The sequence below is a fragment of the Equus quagga genome, chromosome 17 (assembly GCF_021613505.1).
Source record: "Equus quagga isolate Etosha38 chromosome 17, UCLA_HA_Equagga_1.0, whole genome shotgun sequence".
Classification (NCBI taxonomy): Eukaryota; Metazoa; Chordata; class Mammalia; order Perissodactyla; family Equidae; genus Equus; species Equus quagga.
This window is the reverse complement of record NC_060283.1, coordinates 43627286-43652432: the sequence shown is the minus strand read 5'-3', so window position 1 is coordinate 43652432 and position 25147 is coordinate 43627286. Positions and strand designations below refer to the sequence as shown.

Genomic DNA, 25147 nt, shown 5'->3' with positions numbered 1-25147 from the left:
CTGTGTGTTGATGTACTCACATTTTAAAAATCTCCCCATGCCAATAAAATCCTGTTTAGCTCGGCACTCCCAATTTATGAGTGTTCTAGAGTCAACAAGTAGCCACAGTTTTGTACCACTGTACCAATAAAGGCAAATAAACATGATTTTTGTCATTATCGAATATATTTAATATTTATATATGAATGTATAGTAAATTACTGAATAAAACTACTAAGTGATCTCCTGATCTTAATTTACTATATTGAAAGACTTGTAATACAGACTATTTATAAGGTGGAGGTAGTTCTTATTATTAAAAAGATGATCTGTAAGTTTGCACCAAGGCAGAAATACAACTAAAATTATAAAATGTTGACATATATACCTCTTCAGAAATATACCTCTTGTAAGGAAGTTTAAATGACTACAGTATTCATTAATAAAACTCAAACCCCGCAAGTATTCCCTCTTTATCTATAAATTGATGAGATTTTTGTTTGTGTTTTTTTTTTGTTTGTTTTCTATTTCAGAAAACCTATTCCATCAACTGTGAAAGCTGGGGAGTTAGAAAAGATAATAAGTCGCTGTCAAGTGTGCATGAAGAGAAGACTTTGAAGAAATAAAAAGAAATAGAACTGTTATTTTTGATCCTAAATAACCAAGTAATGATGCAGAATACACATTTATTTAGGTATTTTTCTCCAAACAAACAATATCACTCTATGATGGCTTAGTACAAAGTTTCTATTTGTTTCCCCACACAACAAAACATTTCTGTTGGTTCTGTGATCCTGATCTCTAAATCTGTGCTGTTTCAAAGTTCCCTATGGTAAAGCCCCAGACTTTTCACAAAATATCACTGAAATGGTATTCCACTTGTATCCAGTGCACTGTCCAAATGGTGATTGTATAAAGTATGATGCTACAAGTGAAGAGCTATTTGGTCCCCTGGGCCCCAAGATCTGCCCCCTTCTATTCCAGTCTTTGAGACTCAGGGAGACTAAATCAGTTTTAGATTGCGCCACCACCCACTTCCTGAACCTCTAGACCCTGGGTAGGAAAGGAGATAGAGGCAAGTGGAGTCCTAGAGCATCATGGACGGAACTGGACTCTCAGACCTGTTGAGTAATCGAAGGCCTGAGGGAACCAGAACTGAAGTGAGGTTCTTGGATTTTCTAGGGCTCTGTTAAACATGCCTGAGACTAACGCCAAATGGAGGTTCCCCAAATGGAATCATAACAGCCTTGGAAATCCTGTATGGTTTTGTTTTTTTAAGATTTTTTTTGTTTGTCCATGGAAACCATTTCACTGCAGCAATATAGCCTACTTGTATTCAAAGTAGATACAATTTTCAGGCTTAGTGAATTAATTTTAGTAGGATATTTTTACACACATACTCTGAAACGTGTCTGACCTTAACTTCTCTTTTACCAGCACACCCACACAAAGAACAAGGACACAACTTATTAGAGCTGCACTTTATCCCCATCTCTATCAATGTTGGTGCATACCTTACATATATTTGAGTAGTTCAGTAATCCATGAAAGAACTTACGGCATTTGTCTGCTAATCAGGCTCAGAATATTTTTCCTTTGCTCTAAATATTCCATTTAACCTGGGTACTTAGAGATTAATTTCCTTGTTACTTCTCTAATTCTTCCTTTGTAAAAACATGGTTTTTTATGTTACATATTCTTACAAACCATATTGAAAGAGTCCACTGTGTAAAAATCTTAATGTACAGGGGCTGGCCCCGTGGCCGAGTGGTTAAGTTCGCGCGCTCCGCTGCAGGCGGCCCAGTGTTTCGTTGGTTCGAATCCTGGGCGCGGACACGGCACTGCTCATCAAACCACGCTGAGGCAGCGTCCCACATACCACAACTAGAAGAACCCACAACGAAGAATATACAACTATGTACCGGGGGCTTTGGAGAGAAAAAGGAGAAAATAAAATCTTAAAAAAAAAAAAATCTTAATGTACAAATTGTAGAGCTTGGCAGCTGTATGTCTTAAACCTTGCTTTTCAGTGTGTTGATACATTCCCAAGTTACTTAATCCAACTTAACAAGCATTTTATTTAGTGCCAAGCCATGCCCCAGGCACTGTGCTAAATTATAGAGATACGAAGAGAACAAAAAACGAGTGACTTGTTTCTGATCTAATATCCTAGAAAATGTAACTCATTGTTTCTGTTACGAATCCCACATATCTGAGTTGCTTTCCTCCTTTTCCTCCTTTGTCACTGTTCTTATATTTCACCATCAAATTCAGCAGGCCTCAATAAAGGTTTAAAAGTAAGATCTGTGCACAGGGAGAGCCCAGGACTTCTAGCTTCTCTTAGACATCACAGAAGCCGAGGTCGGGACAATGTTAAGAAAACAAAGATCTGCCAAACATTAAAAACCATTTATATTTGATGGTAGCACTATTTGCTGGGTCTCAGAAGCCAGGCATCTGAGACAAAGCTCTAAAGATGCTTCTTGATCCACCAAGGTGGAGTTGGCGGTGCTCATATTTAAATTCAGGTTATTGCTTCAACCTCAGTTGCTTTGTAAGTGAAGATGTGACCCCAGGGGACAGCACAGACTTTGACCATGGTCCGCATCCTTCACGGCTCACGCGACTGCTGTCAAGCCATTTTTACACTTAAACTAAGAAGTGCATTTTACTTAGGTTATTTCCTTAAACTCACCTACTATTACTATTTTTGCTCTAAAAATAATCCTACTGTCCCCACTGTACTATAATGGCATCTAGGGCTAGCGGATCTCCACAAACCCTCTGTAGACCAGTAGTTCTCAGAGTGTGGTCCCTGCCCCAGCAGCATCAGCAGCATCTGGGAACTTGTCACAAGTACAGATTCCAGGGCCAATCTCAGATCTACAGAATCAGAAGCTCTGGGGCCAGAAAATTCATCTTAACAAGCCCTCCAGGTGATTTCCAATGCACTCTAAGGACTGAAAAATAATTGCTCTAGGCAAACACCCAAGAAACAATTCTACAGAAAGTTACCAGGTACAGCTGGCTACAATTGCTCCATCACTGCCTCTCCTTCAAGTCCATAGTCACAAATGACCTAAAGGTCATCTAATTTGACTAAAAAGTAATGAGTAAAAGCCCTAGATTGGTGCTAATGCCAAATGATTGGCCTTTGCTTGTCCCTAAGGCCCCACCTTCTCTTGCCCTCTATCAGTGTTGAACTTCTGAGGAAGACAAGTGATGCTGAAATCTTAAATTCCAATGAAGCCATATTAACAGTTGCTCAGACTGAGCATTAAAACATAGCTCATGTGCATTACTTTCCAGGTACCTATGAGTAGCTTATAATGTTATGAAGATCTCACTTTGTAGATAAAATGTAAATAATTTATTTCTTTTACATTTGGGGCTCCAACTTAGGAATTTCACAGTGTGCTACAATAATGGATTTCTCAGCGGTGTCTCTTTTTTGCAAGACAAACATTATTAAGTAACTTATTTATAAAAGTATTACAATAATGCTAAATTTAATTTTTATTGCTAATTTAACTTACAAAGATTTTTCTATGCATCAAATGTAACTTACTGCTACTAAACTTAATTTAAAATTTACTCTATAACCAAATGAAATATATTTAAAATATATCGAATATTTTATATTATATTCTGACAAAATTACAATATTGTAATGTACTAATATTTCTGTATTTACAGCTAAAATAATGTTTTATTGTGTTGTCTAAGAATAAAATTGAAAAAATTATATCTGGTGTTATTTTGTCAAAATGGAAATAAATTTATTTTTTTGGATTGTAAACACAATATATGTTCACTGTAAAAACAACAATACAGAAGTTATGAAGAATATAAAAATTGCCATAATCTAACCTCTTATCCTCACCCAAGATAATTAAGGTATATACCTTCCAGAACTTTTCCTGTAAATATATTTTCAAACAAAAGTGAGATAAAAGCATGCTGTTTTGAAACAGATTTTTTAAAACTTAATATGCTGTGGACATATTTTCATATCAATAGATAAGAACTAATCATTATTTTCATGGATTTACTACATAAGTCAATGAATCCCCAACTGATGGACACAATCTAGTTTTATTATGAACATATTATACATATTTCGTTTCACACTTGTGCAATTATTTCCTCAGGATAAATCTCTAGACGGAGACTTACAAAATCACAGAACTCACACAATCTTAGGCCTTTGATATATACAGAAAAACGCTCTCCGGGAAGGTTGTTAGAATTTCCAGCTGCAGCAACAATGTAATGAAAACATTCATCTCCTTATGCTTTTACCAATACTGGGTATTGGTTTTCTTTTACAATTTTGCCTATCTTGTTTTAATCTACATTTTGCTCATTACCAGTAAGGCTGAACATTTACCACTTTTAATTAGTATTTGTTTTTTTAAATTAGTATTTTTTCTTAACACTTGTTTTTGTTTTCGTGCGAGGGGCCTAATCATATTTTTGTTCATTTTCTATTGAAGTGTTTAAAGAGTTTTTACAAATCAGTAAGAAAACGTATAGGTTACAGAAATTATGGGTCAAATTTTGATAAATGTTTCCCATTTATGCTACATATACTCCTCATTCAAGGAAAAATACTCATAAAATTTCAAATGTAGATAATTGGTAAAGAAGAATGCTTTTAAGATATAAAATAGGAAATCTCTTAAGTAAGGAACTTTCAGGCTGTATTAAATGGCAATAAAGATAGAATCAAAGGAAGAAAGAGAATGAACAGTGGTCTTGGTTAATAGTTCTAAGAAGACCAAGAAAACTGTTGCTCAAATAAATACTTAAGAAACAGTCTTATAATTGGGCCAAAAACTCTAATTTGAAAACACGTTGAGTCAAAGAATATACTAATCCATTTTAGTAAACTTACTTTTACTGCTGGCAAGTAAGAAGAATGAATGTTGTGTTTGAGCTCATTACCTCTCTCTACTTATAAGCCTTTTGGAAAGGAAAATCTTGATCAGTCTCTAACAGATTCCTAGCAACCTGCTGACAGGGCACTTGCCCAACTCTAAGAGTGTTTAATTCACCACCCCCTAAACCCAGCTCCACCTAGTGGAAACTAAGCCAACCAAACACAGCGGAGAGAGTAACTGATTTTGAATAACCAGGCTAAATTTAAACATCAGATAAATATGACTCTCTAAGTTTTTGTAGACTCTGTGGTTTTTCTAAAAACGCTGACATTGCTCAAAACCTTTTTAGAGCTTTTGTTTTGGAATCTCCTCAATTCCAGTTTATCAGCCAAACAAGGAAATAGGTCTCATCACTTTGTACCCAAGACCTACAATGTGCTCCATATGTTTGGCTCCACAGTAGATATCCAGACGAGGGAGATACAGACCTTGGTCGTAAACATGGAATTTATAATTGATATATAATTTATAATCTGGTAGGGGAAAATAAATGCATAGATGATTATAATATTGGACAGAATGTGATAAACGCTGTAAGAGACAACAAATAGTGATTCAAAAGTTGGAGGCTTCAGGAAACGATTCATAAAAGAAGGGACATTTTAGGTGGTCCTTGAAGGGCAGTTAGGATTTCAAGAAGCAGAAGGTGGTCAGAGGCAGGATGGCATTCCAGGTGGCAGAAATAGCATAGATAAAAGTAAGTAGTTAGGAAAGCATGAAGCACCCTCAGAGAACAATTAGTGGTCAAGAATATATGGAATATGTGGAATATATACATATCATACATACATACACAACCACACATACACACCCCCATACACACACACACACACAGTGGTAAATAAACTAGTATAGCAGGAGGTTAGGGCCATATTAAGTAGGGCTTAGAATAGCAGGTTGAAATTGTACTTCATTGGTTGGTACTAGAGATTCAGTGAAGATTTTGAGCCAAAGAGCTGAAAGATCATATAAATGGCAACCTGGAAGAGCCAGTATTTAATATACTACCCTTAGAGGCTATTTCACAGTTTCAAGTGTTTTTAAAAACTATTAGATTTCTATTACAGACTTTTGAATTTGTAAAGAACTGTAAATCATTAATTTCTTTTTGAACTTGGGGCTTCAAATGTGGGGCGTTACAAATTGTAAAAATAGGTCCCGTGTGGATCCAATGTCTAGGAAGAATCAGGAAAAGAAAAAGATTGGAGATGGGGAGGCCAGATAAAAGGGTAACAGCCCACATGATGGTTGGGAACAGAAAAGACAGAGAAAGTAGACAGTGGGCATTGAGGTGGGAAAATTCAAAGGATGGGGGACTTGAGAACAGTGAATGATGATTACAGAATTTTGAACCTTGGTGACTGGAAAAATAATCTTGCCATTAAGTGAAAAAGGAAACTTAAGAGAAGTTATCTGGATCAGGAAGAAGGAGAAAATTTGAGTTTGAAACCCTGTCGAGATCAAAGCTCCAATGGGACACTCAGGAAGAACTGGCTAGAGCTAGTGCAACAAGATGAGACTAAATGGATGTGTTTATTTAGATTTATATACCACCTTTTCCCACAGAAGATTTGAGGCAACCGTGGGTGCAAGGATAGTCAGTGATGGACTGAGTCATAAATAGGAATGTCTACAGGAATGATGGAAGAGAAGGAAGACCCAGCATGAAGCTTTATCACAGAAAACAAGGGAGCAGAGTTTCCAGGTAAGGGAGAGAAATGCCTTTTCTTTCTTTGAGAATTTCCTGCCAGATAGTGTTAGGCACTTTCATGTATTACTTCTGTCTCAATTTAACAAAATCAAATGATGCAGGAAGATTAAGGGGGATCAGGGTTAAGGGAGAAGACTGTGGATTTGGTAATTGGATCACAATGTTCATTTGAAAGTTATCTAAAAACGTTTTTCTTGGGGTGAGGAGGCAGGAGTAAAAACGAAATAGTAAGTAATTCACAAGTGGAAGGGTATTAATGGAAGCAGCAGAACCCTTCACTTCTAAAGGATTTTGTCCATGGATGGCTTACCCAGCTCGGTCTCTGTCTTCCCGCAAAACGTTGGCTTGGAATCACTGCTCATTCCTAAAATCAGTCTATTCTTAGGAAGGATGATTTGTCCCTATTACGAAGGGGCCCAAGAACGGAATTCCCAGAAGTCTTTCCAAATTATTTTGAAGAATGGTAACTTCTCTGAAATATCTTTAGCTTCTAAAGAAGCACATACTCATGTTTGTATCTTTGTTCGGCTGTTTGTTAAAATCGAGGCATATAAAGCACTCTGGGATTTTGCTTCAGTCCGTTCCAACGCTGATGAGCACGGTGCCGATTTTCCCGCGGAAAGTTAGGAGTTAGGTGCTTAGAGCCAGAGAGCGCTCCGGGAAGGCTGCCGACTACTGTGAAACCTAACTTCTCCTTTCCATGATTCTCATCTTGAAGGATTAGTGGAGCCAGCCAGGGCAGGAGTCACTGTTAAGGAAGACATCTAACAGAGGTCTTGAAGAGAACCCAAAATTGGAGCGTTTAACAATCCCTTGCAGAGCTGATGAAATATGCAGATTTTTAGGCCTCATATCACATAGATTTTGATGCAGATAGTCCTGAAAAACAGTTATTTTAACTGGCTACCTTGTAAACACGAGGTTCTTAAAAATCACGAACCCTCATAAACCTGGGTGTGAACGAAACTTACTTATTGCATAAATACTGTTACCTGAGGTTGGCCGACTTCGCCCACAACAAAGATGTCTCCGTATCGCCGTCGCGCCGCCCCTGCTGCTGTGCGTGCGCCTCACGTCCGCCCTTCCTCTCGTCACGTGACCACGAACCTGCGTCAGCTACGGCTCCTGGCAGGGGCCAGCCCCAGCCGTTCTCGCGTCTCTCCCGGCCCGCTGCGGGCCGCTCCGGCGGGTGCCTTGGCCGGGCGCCTCCATGCGCTCCGCCAACGGCCTCTGAGAGCGCCCACCCGAGCGCCCCGGGAGTCAGCGGGCGGCGGCTCTCGCCGGGGACCCTCCAGCGGGCCCAGGGGTGAGTGCTGACCTCTTCCCGACCCGGGGCCCGCGGCCCGGGCCGGTCACCCGCCCTAGTGCCGCGGCTGTGACCCTGCGGCCGCCCGAGGGACTCGCGGTGGCCCCGGCCCGTCCGTGGTGTCGCTGTGGCCCGAGTCCCGCCCCGCGGGCCGCTCACCTTCAACCCTGGCCTTTCCTTGTCCTCGGGCGTTGCCGCCGCCTCAGTCCCTGAGGAGCACAACGGAGGGCAGCACACTCTCCTGCCAACGCTTTTGGGCTAACCTCGTCACCTTTCTAGTTCGGTGTCCCGTTTTGTCGGTAAATGTGACTTTTCCGGTAGAACATAGTTTGGGGGTTGGGAAACGCTCGGGGCGTCCTGAGAGCTTGGACGCGGGGCTTTGCTGGTCGTCGTCCCTCATCCCTCCGGGCTAAGGCCCTGGGATGTCTCAGTATGACCTTGAATCAACACCTGCCGTTTTTAAAGGAGCTTTTTGTTTGTTTGTTTGTTTTTACTTTGTGGATAATACGTATTCGAAAAGAAAGGCCTCGCTGGAAGCGCGGCCGTGCGCGGGAGGCCCCTGGTGGGTCCGGTCTGCCAGCATCCTTGCACATCCTTGCCCGCAGGTGTGGATGCAGGGAGCTGCTCCTCGGATTTCCTTCCGGGAGCTGGGCAGCTGGAGGAGAGCTCGGCTCCCGTTCTGCCAGCCTCTGACCTTTGTCTGCAGGACGTGTCGTCCTCCTGTGGGAGAAGAACCCCCCAGTTCTGCCCTCTACAGCGTTAGAACAAGGGGTATTCCCGAGGGAGGAGAACCCTTTCAAAAGCGGTGGCGTCTTTTAATTGCAGAAGATAAGCCTCGCAGCGCTTGTTCCCACATGCAGAACCGGTTGTATCAGGGCTCTCACCCACTGAGAGACGTTAACTGGAGGATCTCAAATGTTTTCTCTCCCTAGATGAAAATTTGTTTCTGTGTCAGTTTCACCCGCTAATGAGATCCGAAAGGAAAGACCCTTAGGAAAATGGATTTGGAAAGAATTAGAACGATTTCGTTGCACTTAGTAGTCTTTTCCCATGTAATTAAATTGTGTCTGGGACCTGCCATCTTGGTTCCAAACGCTTGTGAGTTGGTTTTGCTCTTCTTTCCAAAAGGAAATTGTGTGTTCTACCCCTTCCTGTCTGATAGGACTGCCCATTTTAGGATTGCAAAGTTTAGCTGTTACTCTCCTCCCTTCTGGTGTTGAAATTTGTTTTCTTGTGGCTTCGTAACCTTATTTTAAAGTTCGTTAGTTTATAGTTTTCCAAGTTTTCAATGACTTTGCTTAAAAAATTAAACTTAATCCTGGTTGGCTACAGCCTGATTGTTCAGTTGCTTGAAAAGAGAACTAGTGACCTATATAAAAACCTTGAACTAGGCCCACACAATATGTGATAAAGAGCTTGACTTTTTTTTTTTTTTGTAGTTGGAAAATATGTAAATCTTTGCAACCACAGTCAGTTTGATCCAAGTTGTTTCTGTGACTTCCTGGGCTATTTCTCTGGGTCCCAGTTTTCTCATTTAGAAAATGAGAAAGTCAGGCTTGAATCATTGAGTCCCAAAATTGGGACACTTTCCATAAGTGGGATGTGACTTGACTCTAGGTGGTATATGGATGACGGTTTTTGTAATAGTTAGGTTTTTGTTACGTGTATTTATATATGTACGTCAAGTCCGTGGATTAACGTAATGATGTAAAATTTTCTTTTAAAATACATTTGTTAAGGATTTTTAAATTTTGAGTTAAAGAAAAGATTAAGTGTAGCTAAGAGTAAATGGACTGTGTCAATATGGGAAAAAAACATGAAATTGGTAAGTAAGTTACTGATGTTTGGGAACCACTGGGCTTAGAAAGTAGAGATCTAAGATCATCTATGATTCTGAGAGGGATTATGTGTCCTTAGTTATATAACAGAGAATCGTGTACTAGTTGCCTGGGAGATAACTCCAAATAAGAAGTTTATTTTATTTATTGCCAAAAGGTTTTACCAAAAATGCCATAGTCTAATAGGGAGAAAAAAAAGTTGTAGTTTGATCTATTTTACTTAAGCAGGAAAGCCAGTAATTGGAACAGTACAGAGTTAAATCTTAGTAGAAAATTTCCATTTATTTTAAAAATTTAAGTAGCTCAGGTTGGCTACAGGAGGATTTAGCTTTTTCCAGAAGTTGTCTTTTCAGTGTCCACCTTTACGATCAATGTCTGTGATTCTTTACAAACGCAGAGCTTCTCCTAAGACAGGATGTTACTATAGAATGAAATGTTGAAACCCATGGGATATACTAGTGGAAAGTTAATAAGACTGAAATGTGGTAAATGGAGTGTGGAAAATGGCACATTTCAGGGAGATAATGTTCTAGCAATTTGCATCCCTTGTTTATTATTATAAAGCTTCAATTTATAATGTCCCAAGGCTATAATCCTTTTGAGATGTCTCTTCAGTGTTATTTCTAGATATAAGCTTTAATTGTGCTTCAGGCACACAGAGATAGGAAGAGTATCTCATCTAGAATGATGCACAAAAATTGCTAATAGAGCTTGCCAGTGGGGACCTGGGTGGTTGTAGGATGGGATCTGGTGGGAGACTTTATTTTCTCTGTATGTTCTTGTGTACTCTGTACCATGTGCATTTATTACTGGTCCAAATTAAATACTAAATGAAAGTTATGAATGAAATTAAATACAAAATTTAATACTGAATGAAAATTTAGCCAATGCATTTGTTCCTCCTTAATATATGTGTGTATATTATATATATAGTGTGCATATTATGTATATACACATATAAAGATTTTTTTAAACTTAGATATTTTTCCTCTGCCACATTTTTCTAAGTTCAAATCAGAAACGATGGCAGTAGTCTTTCATTTTCCTTGCATTAACTAGTGAATGCTCGTAAGATCCTGTCTGTGGGACTAAAATTGGTGGTAAGTTTGTTCATTTTTTCTTTATTTATTTTATTGGTTTCTTAATATAAGGTTGTACACCTTTAGTGACTTTTATCATTTGGTGGATTTCCAGCGATGAATCTCTATTGTTGGTATCATCTAGTTTCTCATTTAGCTCCTGTTTTTCTCCCCCAGGGACGTAAGTGGCTCTGAATCCAGCACATGCACATTGAAGCAAGTTAAAGGGTTTAATATGAAGCGCAGAAGTAGATAGTGCCAAATAGCAAACAGTCCTCGGTACACGTTTGTGAGTAAGAGTTTCCTCCTTCAGCTCTCTTTTCTTACTGTTTAAACCATCTATCCGCATGCCGAATCCTTTCACACATTTGATAAAGAATAAAAGAAGCAAGTTAGCTTACTTAAGCAACCCTCTAAGAACTCTCCTAAGCATCTCAGTGAGGTGGCGTTTAAGGTGTGTAATCCATCTCTGACATGGAGTTTAAGAAATATCCCCGCTGTCCCTTACATGTATACTCTCTTTAATCTTTTATTGCCCTTGATTTATATATAATATCTTTTGCTGAAAATTTAGTGTAATTTGGTTTTCAAAGTTATTTCCTTTTAAAGAAACCATTACTTACACATCAAATTTTTAGGCTACCTCAAGTATATTTACCTCTGCTCTTTACATTTTCTTTGTGATTTCTTCATTTGTACTTAGTCTAAAAAGGAAAAGGATTTTTTTCTCCTTCAGAATATAATGACTAGTGGAGTTTTATGACAAAATGTTTTTTTCTAATGTGACTTCACATTTATAAATACATTTGATTGGCTTTTCTTTATCCTATTTGCAAAATCATAAAACAGTACCTATGCTTGAAACCGTCTTTAGGATTTTTGAGGTATAGCCTGACTGTTTAGGAGAGAGTTGAAAAGTGCTTTTCAGACCAAGCTCCAAGCCTTTTAATTTTAAGTAGATGTGTACTTTTATTTATAGTTTTCTTCTGAAATAAATTGCTGAAATACTGATTTTTATTCTTTCTTTTTTACAGCTGGAAAAGCAGTGTCCGTGTTGTTATGTACACCTCCAAAAAAGTTCAGATCTGTAGGGGAATTGTTGTGTAAAGTAAACTGAACTACAGGGTAGCAGTATTTTAATAGCTATTATAGACGTGTATTTACTGTATTAAACATGAGTAAAACAACAAGCATTGACACACCACTAGGAAGGTCAGTGACATTTTATTCAGTCGAGCTGGTATTACAGGCTTGAGAGATAGTGGCTTGAAAGCTGGTTGCCACAGGCTAACCATACTCTTTTACATTTTACCAGCATTTTCTATTTTGGGGCAAGTTTCTTTCTACTGCATTTCCCTGAAGCATAGATCCTTCTCTAATTTAGGTTACCCAATGCATTTGTACCGTCTTTCCCCTTAAAGGCATGTCATCCTTTTTAAAAATATACTTGTAAATATGATATTAAATATAAATTAGTAATGTGAAACTTTCAGTCCCTCAAAATGAATGTGTACATTAAGAATCTATTAATACATATTCTATATTTGGTATCCATTGCCTCTTAGTCATCAAGTATACATTCAGTAAGAAGTTTTAATTTGTGTTTTGTGATTTTTCAGGGAGTTGCATCTTCTTTTTCAGTAAATTTAGAATTAACCTTATTTGCCTTATGAATCTGATTTTCATCATTAAAAGGTTTTATTTTTTTCATGCATGACAGCAATTTTTTTTTTTAAGATTTTGTTTTTCCTTTTTCTCCCCAAAGCCCCCCGGTACATAGTTGTATATCTTAGTCATGGGTCCTTCTAATTGTGATATGTGGGACGCCGCCTCAGCATGGCCTGATGAGCAGTGCCACGTCCACGCCCAGGATCTGAACAGGCAAAACCCTGGGCCGCAGAAGCAGAGCGCGTGAACTTAACCACTCAGCTATGGGGCCGGCCCCAATGACAGCAATTTCTAATTCATTTTTATAAAGTCCTATGAGCTTTCCCTCAAATAATTAATTAGGAAATTTTAAGTTTTATTTCAGGCGTTTCTGAGTTATAAGCAGCTTGCTTATCTATTTATGCAGAGAGAAAGAGGGAGTGTGTGTGTGTGCACATTTGTGTAGTGGTTATATTTGCTCCTAAGCAACATCCTCAACATGCAATTTCAGCTGGTAAATGAGAAGGTATTATGTTGAGGAAAACATTTTCTTTAGCCTTTTGTTTTTCCTTCATATGTATTCAGTACTCACAAATGAGAAGTTTCCTTTTGTTCTTTCTGTAAGTTATTGTCTTCTAACTTCACTGTGTAGAGAAGACTGACATTTTAACACTCAGTCACCCCCATCTTTAAATTTTTTGCCCACAGAGTGAGTGGGGCAGCATTTCCTTCTCCCACTGCTGCTGAGATGGCGGAAATTAGTCGAATTCAGTATGAAATGGAATACACCGAAGGTATTAGTCAGCGAATGAGGGTCCCGGAAAAATTAAAGGTAGCACCACCAAATGCTGACCTGGAACAAGGGTTCCAAGAAGGAGTTCCAAATGCCAGTGTGGTTATGCAGGTTCCAGAGAGGATTGTTGTAGCAGGTATTTTACATTTGTTTATAAAGTTGCCTGATAAATCTTTGTTTTGTATATTTTTATGGAAACTTTTGGATTTTTCACAATATTATTTAGAAAAGTGGTTGGGAAATGCAACATTGCATTTTTTTTCAAATTTTTTACTTATTACAATAGTCTGAAACTTCAAACAATATTTTTAATAATTCAACTAATTATTGAGGTATAATTTACATAAAATATGTGTAATTTTTAAGTGTATAGCTTAATGAGTTTTGACCAATGTATACACCCATGTAACCTCCACCACAGTCCAGATACAGAACACTTTGTTATCCCAGAAGCTTCCCTTGTGCCCCACCTCATTCAGTTCCTACGCCTCAATTCCAGGCAGCCGTAATCTCCTATAAGCAGAGACAAGGTTTGTCTTTCCTAGAGTTTCATATAAATGGAATGATACAGTATAAATGGAATGATACAGTATACGCTCTTGGGTCTGGCTTCTTTTACTTAGGGTAATGTTTTTGAGATTCTTCCATGTTGTTGCTTATATCAGTTGTTCATTCCATTTTATTATTGAGCAATATTCCACTGTGTGGATACACCACAGTTCATCGGTTGATAGACATTTGGGTTGTTGCCTGTTTGGGGCTATTAGGAATAAAGCTGCTATGAATATTCATGTACAAGTCTTTGTGAGGACATGTGTTTTCATATCTCTAGGACTGGAATTGCTGGATCATATTATAAGTTATGTTTAACTTTATGAAAAGCTATCAAGCTATTTTTGAAGTTGGTTGTACCCTGTTATATCCCCATCAGTGATGTATGAGAGCTTCAGTTGCTCCACATTCTTGCCAACACTTTGTATTGTCAGTCTTTTTAATTTTAGCCATTCTAGTGGGCAGGTAGTGGCAAATGTATTTTAATAAAACTACTACCTTTTGAAAACCTCCTCCTTTCCTTTTTATTTTTTTACTCTCAGGAAATAATGAAGACATTCCATTTTCAAGACCAGCAGATCTTGACCTTATTCAAGCAACTCCCTTTAAACCCCTGGCACTGAAAACACCACCTCGTGTACTTACGCTAAGTGAAAGACCACTAGATTTCCTGGATTTAGAAAGACCTCCTCCAACCCCTCAAAATGAAGAAGTAAGTATAGAGCTTTGCGATCAACTGAATTTGAGATAACATAGACAAAAGCAAAAGGTAAAGAGGAGTTAAGAGGCTATAAGTCATATCATTAGCAATATGTAATGAAAGCCTGCTGCTTTCATTCATGGACTGTGGATTACTGCAAATTCTGGCTTATAGATACTTATAAACAAGATATTACATATTATGTTTCAGGAAAATGAAAATTTTGTGGAAATCATTAACATTGATGTGATCTTGAAGGAAGAGCTTTATGACCAGGAGTTAACACCTTAAACAATGCAGAAGAAGTTGGGAAGTTTAGCAGAGGAGAAAATTAGTGCCTCACTTTGCTATGAAAGCAGTCTGGCAGACAGGGCAAGGAAAGCTCCTTTTTCCCTTGACTCTGCCTGTTCTCCCTGCTTGCTGAAAAGTTTCTATTGAATTAGTCACTGTACCATGTATGTTGATAGCCCTGTTGACCTAAATTGGCAGGATGGACTAATAAGCTATTAGTAGCAAAGTTCCTATCTTGCCTCTGCCATTAGTCAGAGCCAGTCTGGTAAGACTTCTTTTCTGTGATGATTTCTGTAGTTGCAGCTTTTTCGTTATAGCTTCTGAACTTCTACTGTGTTGTTGTCATGAGACCACTATAAAATGATGTGCAAACGTGTTTTTATTGATGATGGAACTGCTTATGTCTTTCACTTTTCACTTAGTCCTTTCCAGAGAGGGTAAGGCACCCATATAACCAAGGTGAGGGCAGTTTCCTAGTACTAAGGTGGCCTTTTCTCAGGTTGGAAGTTTCTGCTGAGCTGAGATATACTATAGGTGCCAGGTTGGACATTCTAGATAAGTACTTGGTGAAAAGCATTAAATATAGTGTTTACATGGTGAAAAGGCACTAAGATACTTGCAGAATTGTATCTATTTGACAAACGTTTTTTGAGTTTTTGTATAAGACACTGTGCAGTGAAACCTAATTTCTGCACAGTGGTGTGGGTGAGGGAGAGACACTAACACACACAGAAGATATAAAGTTCTTTAATAGCAGAGAAAAATGAAAATTATGAAGATCGTTACACAAGACAGAAGATATCACAGCATGCTTGCAGTTAGAGGCCCAGTTTCCCAGCTCCCCAAAGTTCCCAGTGAGAATTACAGCTGGGAATAATATTGCCTTGGAATGAGGATCTGCCAGGAGGGACACCCCCCCCCCTTTGATATTCTTTGAGTTTTGTTTTTCTTTTGGTCTTTGTGCTCCTGCTATTTTAGATACTTATGCCTGTTTTGTGCAAATAACTGAAAACAAGTCAAGCACTTTCCTGGGTATTACTTTAAAACTGAGTGAAGAAAAAGAGTTTACCAGCATTGCCCTCAGTAGACCTAGATTTTAAGCCTATATAGGGTTCACTCCTGCAGTAATTGTGATACTTAGTTACATGGTGGTGCAGCGGTTAAGTGTGCACATTCTGCTTTGGCAGCCCGGGGTTTGCTGGTTCAGATCCCAAGTATGGACATGGCATCACTTAGCAGCCATACTGTGGTAGACGTCCCACATATAATGTAGAGGAAGATGGGCATGGGTGTTAGCTCAGGGCCAGTCTTCCTCAGCAAAAAGAGGAGGATTGGCAGCAGTTACCTTAGGGCTAATCTTCCTCAAAAAAAGAAAAAAAAAAAGTGATAAATGCCCAAAGTGTAAAGCACTGGGATGAAAAACAGGCTGAGAAGTAGACCTAATTTTGAAGGCCTCCTTTGCTACTTAGTAAACGCATAGCTTTGGGCAAGTTATTCAACAATTCCTAGGATCCTCTCTAAAATAGCAATAAAAATAATGCCAAGTACATAAGATTATTGTGAGAATTAAATGTAATAATGCATGTAATGTGTCGAGCACATGTTCTAATTCATGTTAAAAGCTCAATATGTATAAATATTGCTATGAAAGTTAAAACCTTGTGGCAAGAGACAAATCCTGAGGTGCAAGAGAAGAGTTTCTGAGATTAGTACCAGCTGCCTATTGAAAGGAAAGCAAAGATGAGGTTCTGTACTTCAAGTCCATAGAAGGGTCAGGCAGCCCTCAAGAGGCTGTTAACCAATGAGTGGGGAAGTGGGGGGGACCAGAGTTGTAGCTTCTAGAAAATGGATTGAAATAGAAGGGCGATGAGACCCTCAGTGCTGATAACACTGGTGACTCATTCAGATGCTACTCAGAATCTATCAAGTGCGGTCCTCTGAATCATTTATTCTGTAGTAGTCATTTTACAGCATATGCCAAGGTTTTTCAGCCTCAGCACTATCGACATTTTGGACTGGATATTTCTTTGCTGTGGTGAGGGCTGTCCTTTTGTACTGTAGAATGTTTAACAGCATTCTTGATCTCTTTCTACTAGATACCAGTAGCACCCTCCAGGTCATGAAAATCAAAAATGTCTCTAATAGCCAAGGGGTGACTGCTATTATGTCCACCAACTGATGAATAGATAAGCAAAATGGGGTATATCCATATAGTGGATCATTATTCAGCCATAATAAGGAATGAAGTATTTATACATACTCCAACATAGATGAACCTTGAAAACACTGTGCTAAGTCAAAGAAGCCATACAGAAAAGGCCGTATATTATAGATTCCACATACATGAAATATCCAGAATAGGCAAATCTACAGAGACAGAAAGCAGATCAGTGGTTGCCAGGAGATTAGGGTAGAGAGGAATTGGGAGTGACTGCTTAATCATTATGGGATTTCCTTTTGGGATGATAAAAATGTTCTGGAACTAGATAATGGTGATAGTTGCACAGTATTGTGAATGTACTAAATACCACTGATGAATACTTTAAAATGGTGAATTTTATGCTATATGTATTTTATCACAATAAAAAGAAAGAAAAAAATATCTCCAGATATTACCAAATGTGCCCCTAGAGGGCAAAATCACCTGCCATTGAGGACCACTAGCCTATGGCAAGAAAGGAGACTACCAGAAGGTGGCTTATGAGGAAAACTACAAAATTGTTGTCTAAAAGCCTGACTGATGCAAGGAATAATTTGCAGAAACGTCACTCGAATTCTTAAACTGGCTTGAAGAATCCAAGTGAACCTGTGAAGAAGGTTATAACATGAAGCAGATGATCCCCTAGCTCAAAGAGGGTTTCTAAAATCTGGAGGCTTGACTGGTAGAGAGAAAATTGATGAACGCTTTCAATCAAGACCATTGCTTGGTGATTCTAACTACAGGGAACTAGTAAAGCAACTGAACAATAAACCATCTGTCTGGGCATGAAACTGCAAGACGCCCAAATCGTGACAACTCTCAGTGATACTAGAGTGGATTAGGCAATGGGAATGACAAGGGAAGAGGCTGTGACACTGATACTGCCTCCTCCTCTCAAAAAGGGCTCCAAATGGGAGCCAGTGAGAGATCTTCCAGAGAACAAAAAGGAAAAACTAAGAAAAAGAGTTAGAAAATGATGCTAATAAGACTTGACAGAGACTTGAAGCAACGTGACCCCGTCAAATATTTAGACTCCACCGACATATCCTGTCAATCAAGCAGTGGTATTCTTTGAAAAGATTGAGTACAATAAATACCAAGAGCTTTGTAAGAAGGCTCTTGAAGTGGAAGAGAAGACAGATTGTACTAAAGACAGATTGTAAGAGCTTTTGCCTGAATTGACAGCTCCTACTTCAAAGAAGAGAAGTGCGAGAATGCCATCCATTTTTGCAGTAAATCTTTGGAAGATCACTGAACCCCAAATGTACCCAAGAATTGTCAACAGTCAGAGAAGATCTAGAGGAAGCAAGTCAGTTGGCCTAAATGAACCCTAACCTGGTTTTGGAAGAGAAGAACAAAGGCAATGAATGTTTTCAGAAAAGGAACTATGTCCAGGCCGTGCAAGCTTTATATAGAAGCCATCAAATGGCATCCACAGGATGCCAGATTCTACAGCAGCCGTGTACAAAATGTACAGCTGGAGCTTAAAGACTGGGAGAAATATATCCAGCTAGAACCAGCGTTGTCAAGGATTACACTTGGAATGCAGCTGCCTTAGAAGCTTTCATGAAGGATAACACAAAAGCCATGGATGTCTAACAGAAGGCTCTAGATCTATAATCCAATTGTCAGGATGTGGTAGGTGATTATCAGTGCCATATGATGGTCCAGTTCAATTGACATAACAACCCTGAGGATGTGAAGTCAAAGAACATGGCTGACCTGAGGTGTAATAAGTGACCCAGCCATATAGCACGTCCTAAAGCAGATGCAGGAGGCTTCCCAGGCACTCAGTGAATACTTAAAAGGGTCTTGTGATAGCTCAGAAAACTGAGAAGCTGATGAATGTGAGTTTGATCACAATTTGGTGATGGTTTGTTTAGTGCCCTTTCTTTTCCCCTCCTGTAGAGAGAGGAGCTGGAACTGTGATGAGCAAAGTGGAACAAAAGGGAGAGAAGAGGAAAAAGAGGAAGCGCCTTAATTGTATATATGTATGCACATTCATCCATGGGAGATTCAGAGATGTGCACTCACATTCTTTGTGCAGCTGCTGTGTCATGGCTCTCTGAGCACAGTCATGGTCTATTCGCTGCTGATTCGTATTCCACGTTTCCTTCCCATAGCCCTCGATCACTCTCAACTGTTCTCTCCATAGTTCATTATTTTAAAATTTGGACAGTGGACATGTTTGGGGAGGGAAAGATGTTCAGCCCACGTTGTTAACTCTACTTTTACCTCTTCCTATAAAAGTCCCACAGCAATTCACAGATCCGTGTTTCTGAACAATTATTTTAAAACAGATCAGTATAGGGGAAAATAGTAAGGTATCTGAGCAGATTCTTGAAGGAGAGAGAAGCTCTCAACAGATGGAGAGAACCACTAGACAGAGACCTAGAGAACATTCGTTTGTCCAGGGTTCTATGAACAATCAAATGTAACTTGGAGTATAAGCACATTAGAGGGGAATGTTATGCCTACAACTAGATACAGCAGACCTGTGACCTAAATCCCAGGAAGTTATCTGAATCTAAAAGCCATATTTCTCAGACTCAGGAGTGAATAAAAGTTTTTAAATGGGTAATCGACATAGGATGGTTTTGGATGACGTTTAAAAACCTTGAATTTGTCAGTTAGATCTCAGAAAAGCTAGATAAAAACTGATTAATTTTAAAAAATAAAACCTGAATTGAAAAATCAACCATCATGACCTTGAACTACAGGGTGATAATATTTTAAAGATCGCTGAGTTCTTTATTGCTTCAGACAGCATCTAAATTCTTTGTTTTCACAATATGCAATTTGGTCATATTAGGAGGCATAACAAATATATGCCTTTGTCTTAAGCTGCTTTTTACCCCCAATATCGCGGTAATATCAAGCTTAATGTTCCTGTTAAGATATATTTTAAATCAGATTTCAAATGGTGAAAATAACGGTAGACTTAGGATGCTCTAGTTTGTCAGGCTGTGTTGAAGCCAAAGACATATTTGTCTCCTATCACTTCCTATCCTGCTTCATTTTAGTACTCACCACACAGCAGCAGGAATGGTTCTGATCTAGTAGAAAATTCATCTTGATCCCTACAACATGGAAGAGCTGTTCTCTAGGGAAAGTGAGCACAGCTGTGCAGTAAGTAGGAAGGCATTTATCAGTGGGATTCTCACAAAGCAACCCAGTACTGCTCACTGTGAGTAAAGAGTACTTGATTGTGGAGGTGTTAAATTTTATATACAATTGCTTTAAAATAATTTTGATTTTTAAAGAACTCTTGCAGTAAGCTCCAAACTGACTCCTTTGCTGTTTTTAGTAGTTTTTTTTTTCTTTTGTTTGGATGGGTAAATAGTTCATAACCATAACCAAATCTAAACCAGGCTCTGAAATTATGTGCTGCCTAGTGTGCTTTTAAGTTTTGTTGGCATGAAATACAGGATTTATTCTGTTTTGGTAATGCTTATAACCTGATAATCTACTCCCAGATCTTTTTAAAAGCATCAAAAGATATTGATTGCGTTTTTGAAAATCTTTTCAAATCCATTGGTTCACATAGCAGTTGTCCTTTACAGTAAAGTTTAAATTTTTTTTAACCATGAAGTATGGCTGTTTCTAGTTAAAAAAAAAAAAATTTCTAATTAAGCAGGAAAGTTAATGATTACCATTGTACTGTTTATCTATTGCTGTGTAAATAAACCACCCTAAGTTTACTGGCTTAAACCAAAAAATTATTTCTGTTGCTTATGGATTCTGTGGGTTGGGAATTTGCAGTGTGCATAATGGAGAGAGCTTGTCTCTGTTCTGTAGGATATGGGCCTAAGCTAGGAGGGCTCAAAGGCTGGGGGTGACTCGGCAGCTTGAGGCTGCAGTGATCTGAAGGCTTCTTCACTCATATGTCGGTTGGTACTGTCTGTTGTCCGGGCCCTCAGCTAGAGTTGTTGGCTGGCGCACCTACACGTGGCCTTGCCGTGTGGCTGCTTGAGCTGCGCATCACGGTGCCGTTGTCCAACATGAACAGCCTAGGTGAAAAGGCAGAAGCCTGACTGTTGTTTATGACCTAGCTTCGGAAGTCACACTGCATCATCATCTACAGCAGTCACCAGCCCACCAGTTTCAAGCAATCATAGAGCCCATCCCTTAATGGAAAGAGGTCAATGATATGTTTTGTAAGAAGAGCATGTGGGATAGAAGATGGTGACTATTTCTCGAATTCCAAAACCTTTAAGCTAGTAAGGCTTTAAAACTTTTTTAGTCTAGTTTTCAAATCCTCAATCAACTCTGAATGTTTTAACCCCAGAAGCCAGGAACGTTTATTTGTAGTACAAATAAATCCCATTTCACATAATATACATGCCTTTAAAAACTATTGTAAATTGTTGTTTAACAGTATGTTACATAAATTATAACATAAAAATAGTATTTGTACCAAGTAAGAGTAACACTTAGAAAGAAACCAGAAGTAACTTGTTTCATAAAATAAACCAGCATTCCTAAGTTTATCTGCGTTATAATAAGTAGGGTTTTTTTTTAACATGTCTATACTAAACATACCTGACAGCAGTTCTTAGTTATGTTCTTTGTAAATTTTGTGAGTAGCCTTGGATTAGATTCTTTTCATGCTAAGCAGCCACTGGGCTACTAAGAATATCTTCTGTCTTTTCCCTTTCTCTGTGCCTTACAGATCCGTGCAGTTGGCAGGCTAAAAAGAGAGCGTTCTATGAGTGAAAATGCTGTTCGCCAAAATGGACAGCTGGTCAGAACTGACTCCATGTGAGTAGAACCACTAAGCACTGTATCTCCTTCCTGAGTTGTCATATATTGTCTGTCCCATATTATTCTACACAATTCACTCTTTTTTGTTTGCTCCCAAATATTATAAAAAAGAAGGAGGAGGAGGAAGTGTGTGTTTTATGCCTAAGAACCTGAAAAAAAAAAGTAAATTTATTTCTAATAGTGTTTGAAATCAGTTCTACGTTTACATCAATTTTACATTTTTGCAGTACAGTTCATAGCCTTAAAATCTGATTATTTTGATTGTTGTGAGAATTTTTAGTAGCATTATCCTTGTCTATGTGTATGACTGTCTTCTGTGAATATGATTTGCTTATTTTGGTAATCTCCTCTAAAGTATACCTCAGAAAAATTGATAAACATAAGTGCTCAGTTCTGTGCAGCCTCCAAAAATGTTTATCTAACATATAGGTTGAATAAATAAATAAGGAAGGAAGGAAGGAAAAGGAGAATGTTGTTTAAGGAAACATCTTTCCTTTCAGTTGACTCCGTTTGTCATAGGATTGTGAACTAGCCCTTTCCAGCTCTGCTCCCGATGAGTCGTGGTAAACGATATGGCATAAGCAAGTGGAATTTTTTTTGCTTGCCAGGATTATTTTTTACCTCTCTGTCTACTGAGTCATTGAATTAGTAGATCCCTTTCATTTTCCAAAAATACAAGTATGTTGTTCAAAGGACTATTTGTTTAAACCTTTCTTCCTCATTTGATTATATTGTCATACCCTGATCTTAAAGCTACCCCACTATAAGATGTTCTAGATCAGGCAAGTGCTTTTTGTTGTTTTATTAAAATTAATGGGTTTTTACAAGTAAAATATTCCTTTAAAAACTGATTAGAATTTTAAGTCTCAAAGCCATTGGTGATTATGGCTTTTTTAAATGGATGATTTAGATTGTTTATGTAAATTAATATTTCTTCCTCATTAAATTTTTGGTCAGTTTTCATGAACTCATTCATCGTGAACCGTATTTGATGCCAAACTTCATGTTAGCTTCTCTGGGAACTGCAAAAGAATCAGGAGATGATACATCCCTCTCTCCTTAGAGCTTGCAAATCTAGATAAAAGCAAAACATTTAAATTTATGTGCAAAATAGCTAGAGCATAGTACAATTATACCATTTATATTAAACCATATCAAGTTCTGGTTTGGACCTGACTGAAGAGTGTAGGGATGCAGGGATGCAGAAGGGGCTTCAATGGGGATAGAGTCTGTCTTCCCTTGTGTTAGGTGCAAAGGAGAGCTGTAACTGCTCTGATTTCTTGGGGAATCTTGAAATGTCTCTTAAAGTAGTTATAGTTATACTGAAGGGTTATATGAGAAGACAGTAAGTTAAAAGGAATATATATCTCCTTCAGGGAAGACTTATCTGAAAGATTCAACAATTATTGATAGGAGATTTTTTATGATAATTGTGTTTCCCTGAAGGTGCCTGGTTGGCAATGATGTTAGCTGGCTCATGAAATCCATTTTTACAGAATATTTCCAAATATATTATACAAAGGGTGAAAAGGGTACATAGTTTAGGGCTAAGGTAGCTTCTTGATATTTAGTACCCTCTCAGAATGATTAAACATACACCTAAGGGCTTTTGTTATTTTCTGTTTGTAATATTTTTTAAAGCACAAAGGTTTCTAATAAACTTTTCTGTTATATAAAGATATGGCTTATTATTTAGGTCCTTAATTACTTTGAAATTCCACATTGAAATAAAAACAGGACTATTTTAGTGCAACATCACTTTTGTGTTTTTCTCACAATATATTATTGACCGATGAGTTCAGTTGAAGAGAAACGAAACAGCTTTATTATGTATGAAAACTAGCCTAGTAAAGTATGATTTAGAGTAGGTGATTAATTCATAGATTTTTTTTTTTGCAGTTACTAATAACAAGTTTCTCATAATAGAAAAGATTAACAGAGTTAACTAAAAGTTGATTTCTTTTTTTCTTTAAGTTGCCTTAATGGCATTTTCTAGATGTTTACTAAAAATGAAAATCTCATGTTTAAATTTTTGGTAGTAAAAATAACCTGAATATTTAACTATATTTTTTCACAATGAAATGCTTACATTATTTAACCATACTTTTTGTTGTGTTATGTATGTTACCGTGTTGTGGTAAGATACTGAACCATCTTTTTATTAATAATGTAACTTTGGCTTTTCTTCTCTTATTAATTTTACAATTTACAATTGAATTCTTTTAATCTGCATTTAATTAACTTTAGGAGTTTTGTTTAATGAGCATATTATGTATTCAATGTTAGTAATGTGGTAAGGAAGAAACTTAATATAATACAGCTATATTTTACCTCTACTAAAGTAATTATTAAACTCTTGCTGTCTTTACCTCCTTTAGTCTTTTCTTTGGAATGTGAGATCAATTATGTGTCATTGTGCATGAACCTTTGCCTGCCTCCACTCTATTTTATTCCTTGGCTTTAAGAATAGAAGTACATGTGAGTATGAGAGCAGGAGCACGGGCCTTTGTTTTCTTAATTCCTTTCAGGAGACAATGGGCTTGATTGTTGTCAGCTGTTGACACAAAAATGAAGTCTGACCAGTAGAATCGTATCTAGCTTTTTCTTTGTGTTATAAAAGCTGAATATGTAAAAGAAGCATAATTATTATTTAAGGTGGCACAGATCAGATTCTGCCCCAAGATATAAAATTTCAAGGTTCCAGGCACCGATTTCTGCACCGGACTACACGTAAGATTTTATCTGCTCTGCTTTTCACAAGTAGGAGTTGTTTTAATTTTGCAGGCTTATGTTATACTAATATTTCACCAGGTAATTGGCATATAATACCCTAATTAATTCTCTTACTGTTTGGCTTTTTAGTACCTCTGTTTCAGGATTTCTCAAACTGTCATCACACACTTTGTTAAGAAAAAAAATAACTAGAGGAACTAAGGAAGTTGTGTATGTATGATTTGGGTGTAATGGTGAACATGAAATGGAATAATTTACACCTAAGGGTCAAGCATCTTCTTCCATTTTCTTTATTTTGCTTTGATTGGCATATTAATTCTCTACAGAGTCAACTTAACCAGGTTCAGTGATTCCAATCTTTTTTTAAATTTTAGCACACCATCTTTTCTTGTTTTATTTTGACCCAGAAGGAGAATGGAGTCTAAATGTGGTTTGTCATTTAAGTTTTTTTTTAATTCCATAGATTAAAATTATGCTTGGAAGAATGTTTTGAGACCATTAAACCCACTCTTTCTGTAAGTGTGACAAAACAAGGCGTGGAAGTGACTCACTTCTCATGAGGGGCAAGGGCGGGGGGATCTTTTGGCGTGCAATGTAAGAATTCAACAACT

At 37.9% G+C, this 25147-nt stretch overlaps 2 protein-coding genes across 20 annotated transcripts in view; both read left to right on the top strand.

Moving 5' to 3' along the window:
- The window catches only part of COL4A3 (collagen type IV alpha 3 chain), a 129538-nt gene extending 125823 nt beyond the window's left edge, over positions 1 to 3715 (top strand). For both annotated transcript variants that reach the window (XM_046644948.1, XM_046644947.1), the window contains exon 52: positions 513 to 3715. In XM_046644948.1, coding sequence (XP_046500904.1) covers positions 513 to 597 — 85 coding nt within the window. In that variant the 3' untranslated portion in view covers positions 598 to 3715. The remainder of the gene's footprint in view (positions 1 to 512) is intronic.
- Positions 3716 to 7764: 4049 nt separating this feature from the next.
- Positions 7765 to 25147, top strand: part of MFF (mitochondrial fission factor) — a 33200-nt gene continuing 15817 nt past the window's right edge. For 2 of the 18 annotated variants that reach the window (XM_046643329.1, XM_046643317.1), the window contains exons 1-7: positions 7765 to 7939; positions 11034 to 11145; positions 11891 to 12068; positions 13212 to 13432; positions 14391 to 14560; positions 21712 to 21800; positions 24459 to 24533. In XM_046643329.1, the coding sequence (XP_046499285.1) occupies positions 12031 to 12068; positions 13212 to 13432; positions 14391 to 14560; positions 21712 to 21800; positions 24459 to 24533 (593 nt within the window). In that variant the 5' untranslated portion in view covers positions 7765 to 7939; positions 11034 to 11145; positions 11891 to 12030. Of the gene's footprint in view, positions 7940 to 8025; positions 8239 to 11033; positions 11150 to 11890; positions 12069 to 13211; positions 13433 to 14390; positions 14561 to 21711; positions 21801 to 24458; positions 24534 to 25147 lie in introns of those variants that run through there. The other 16 variants (XM_046643331.1, XM_046643321.1, XM_046643333.1 and 13 more) reach the window with 14 other exon arrangements.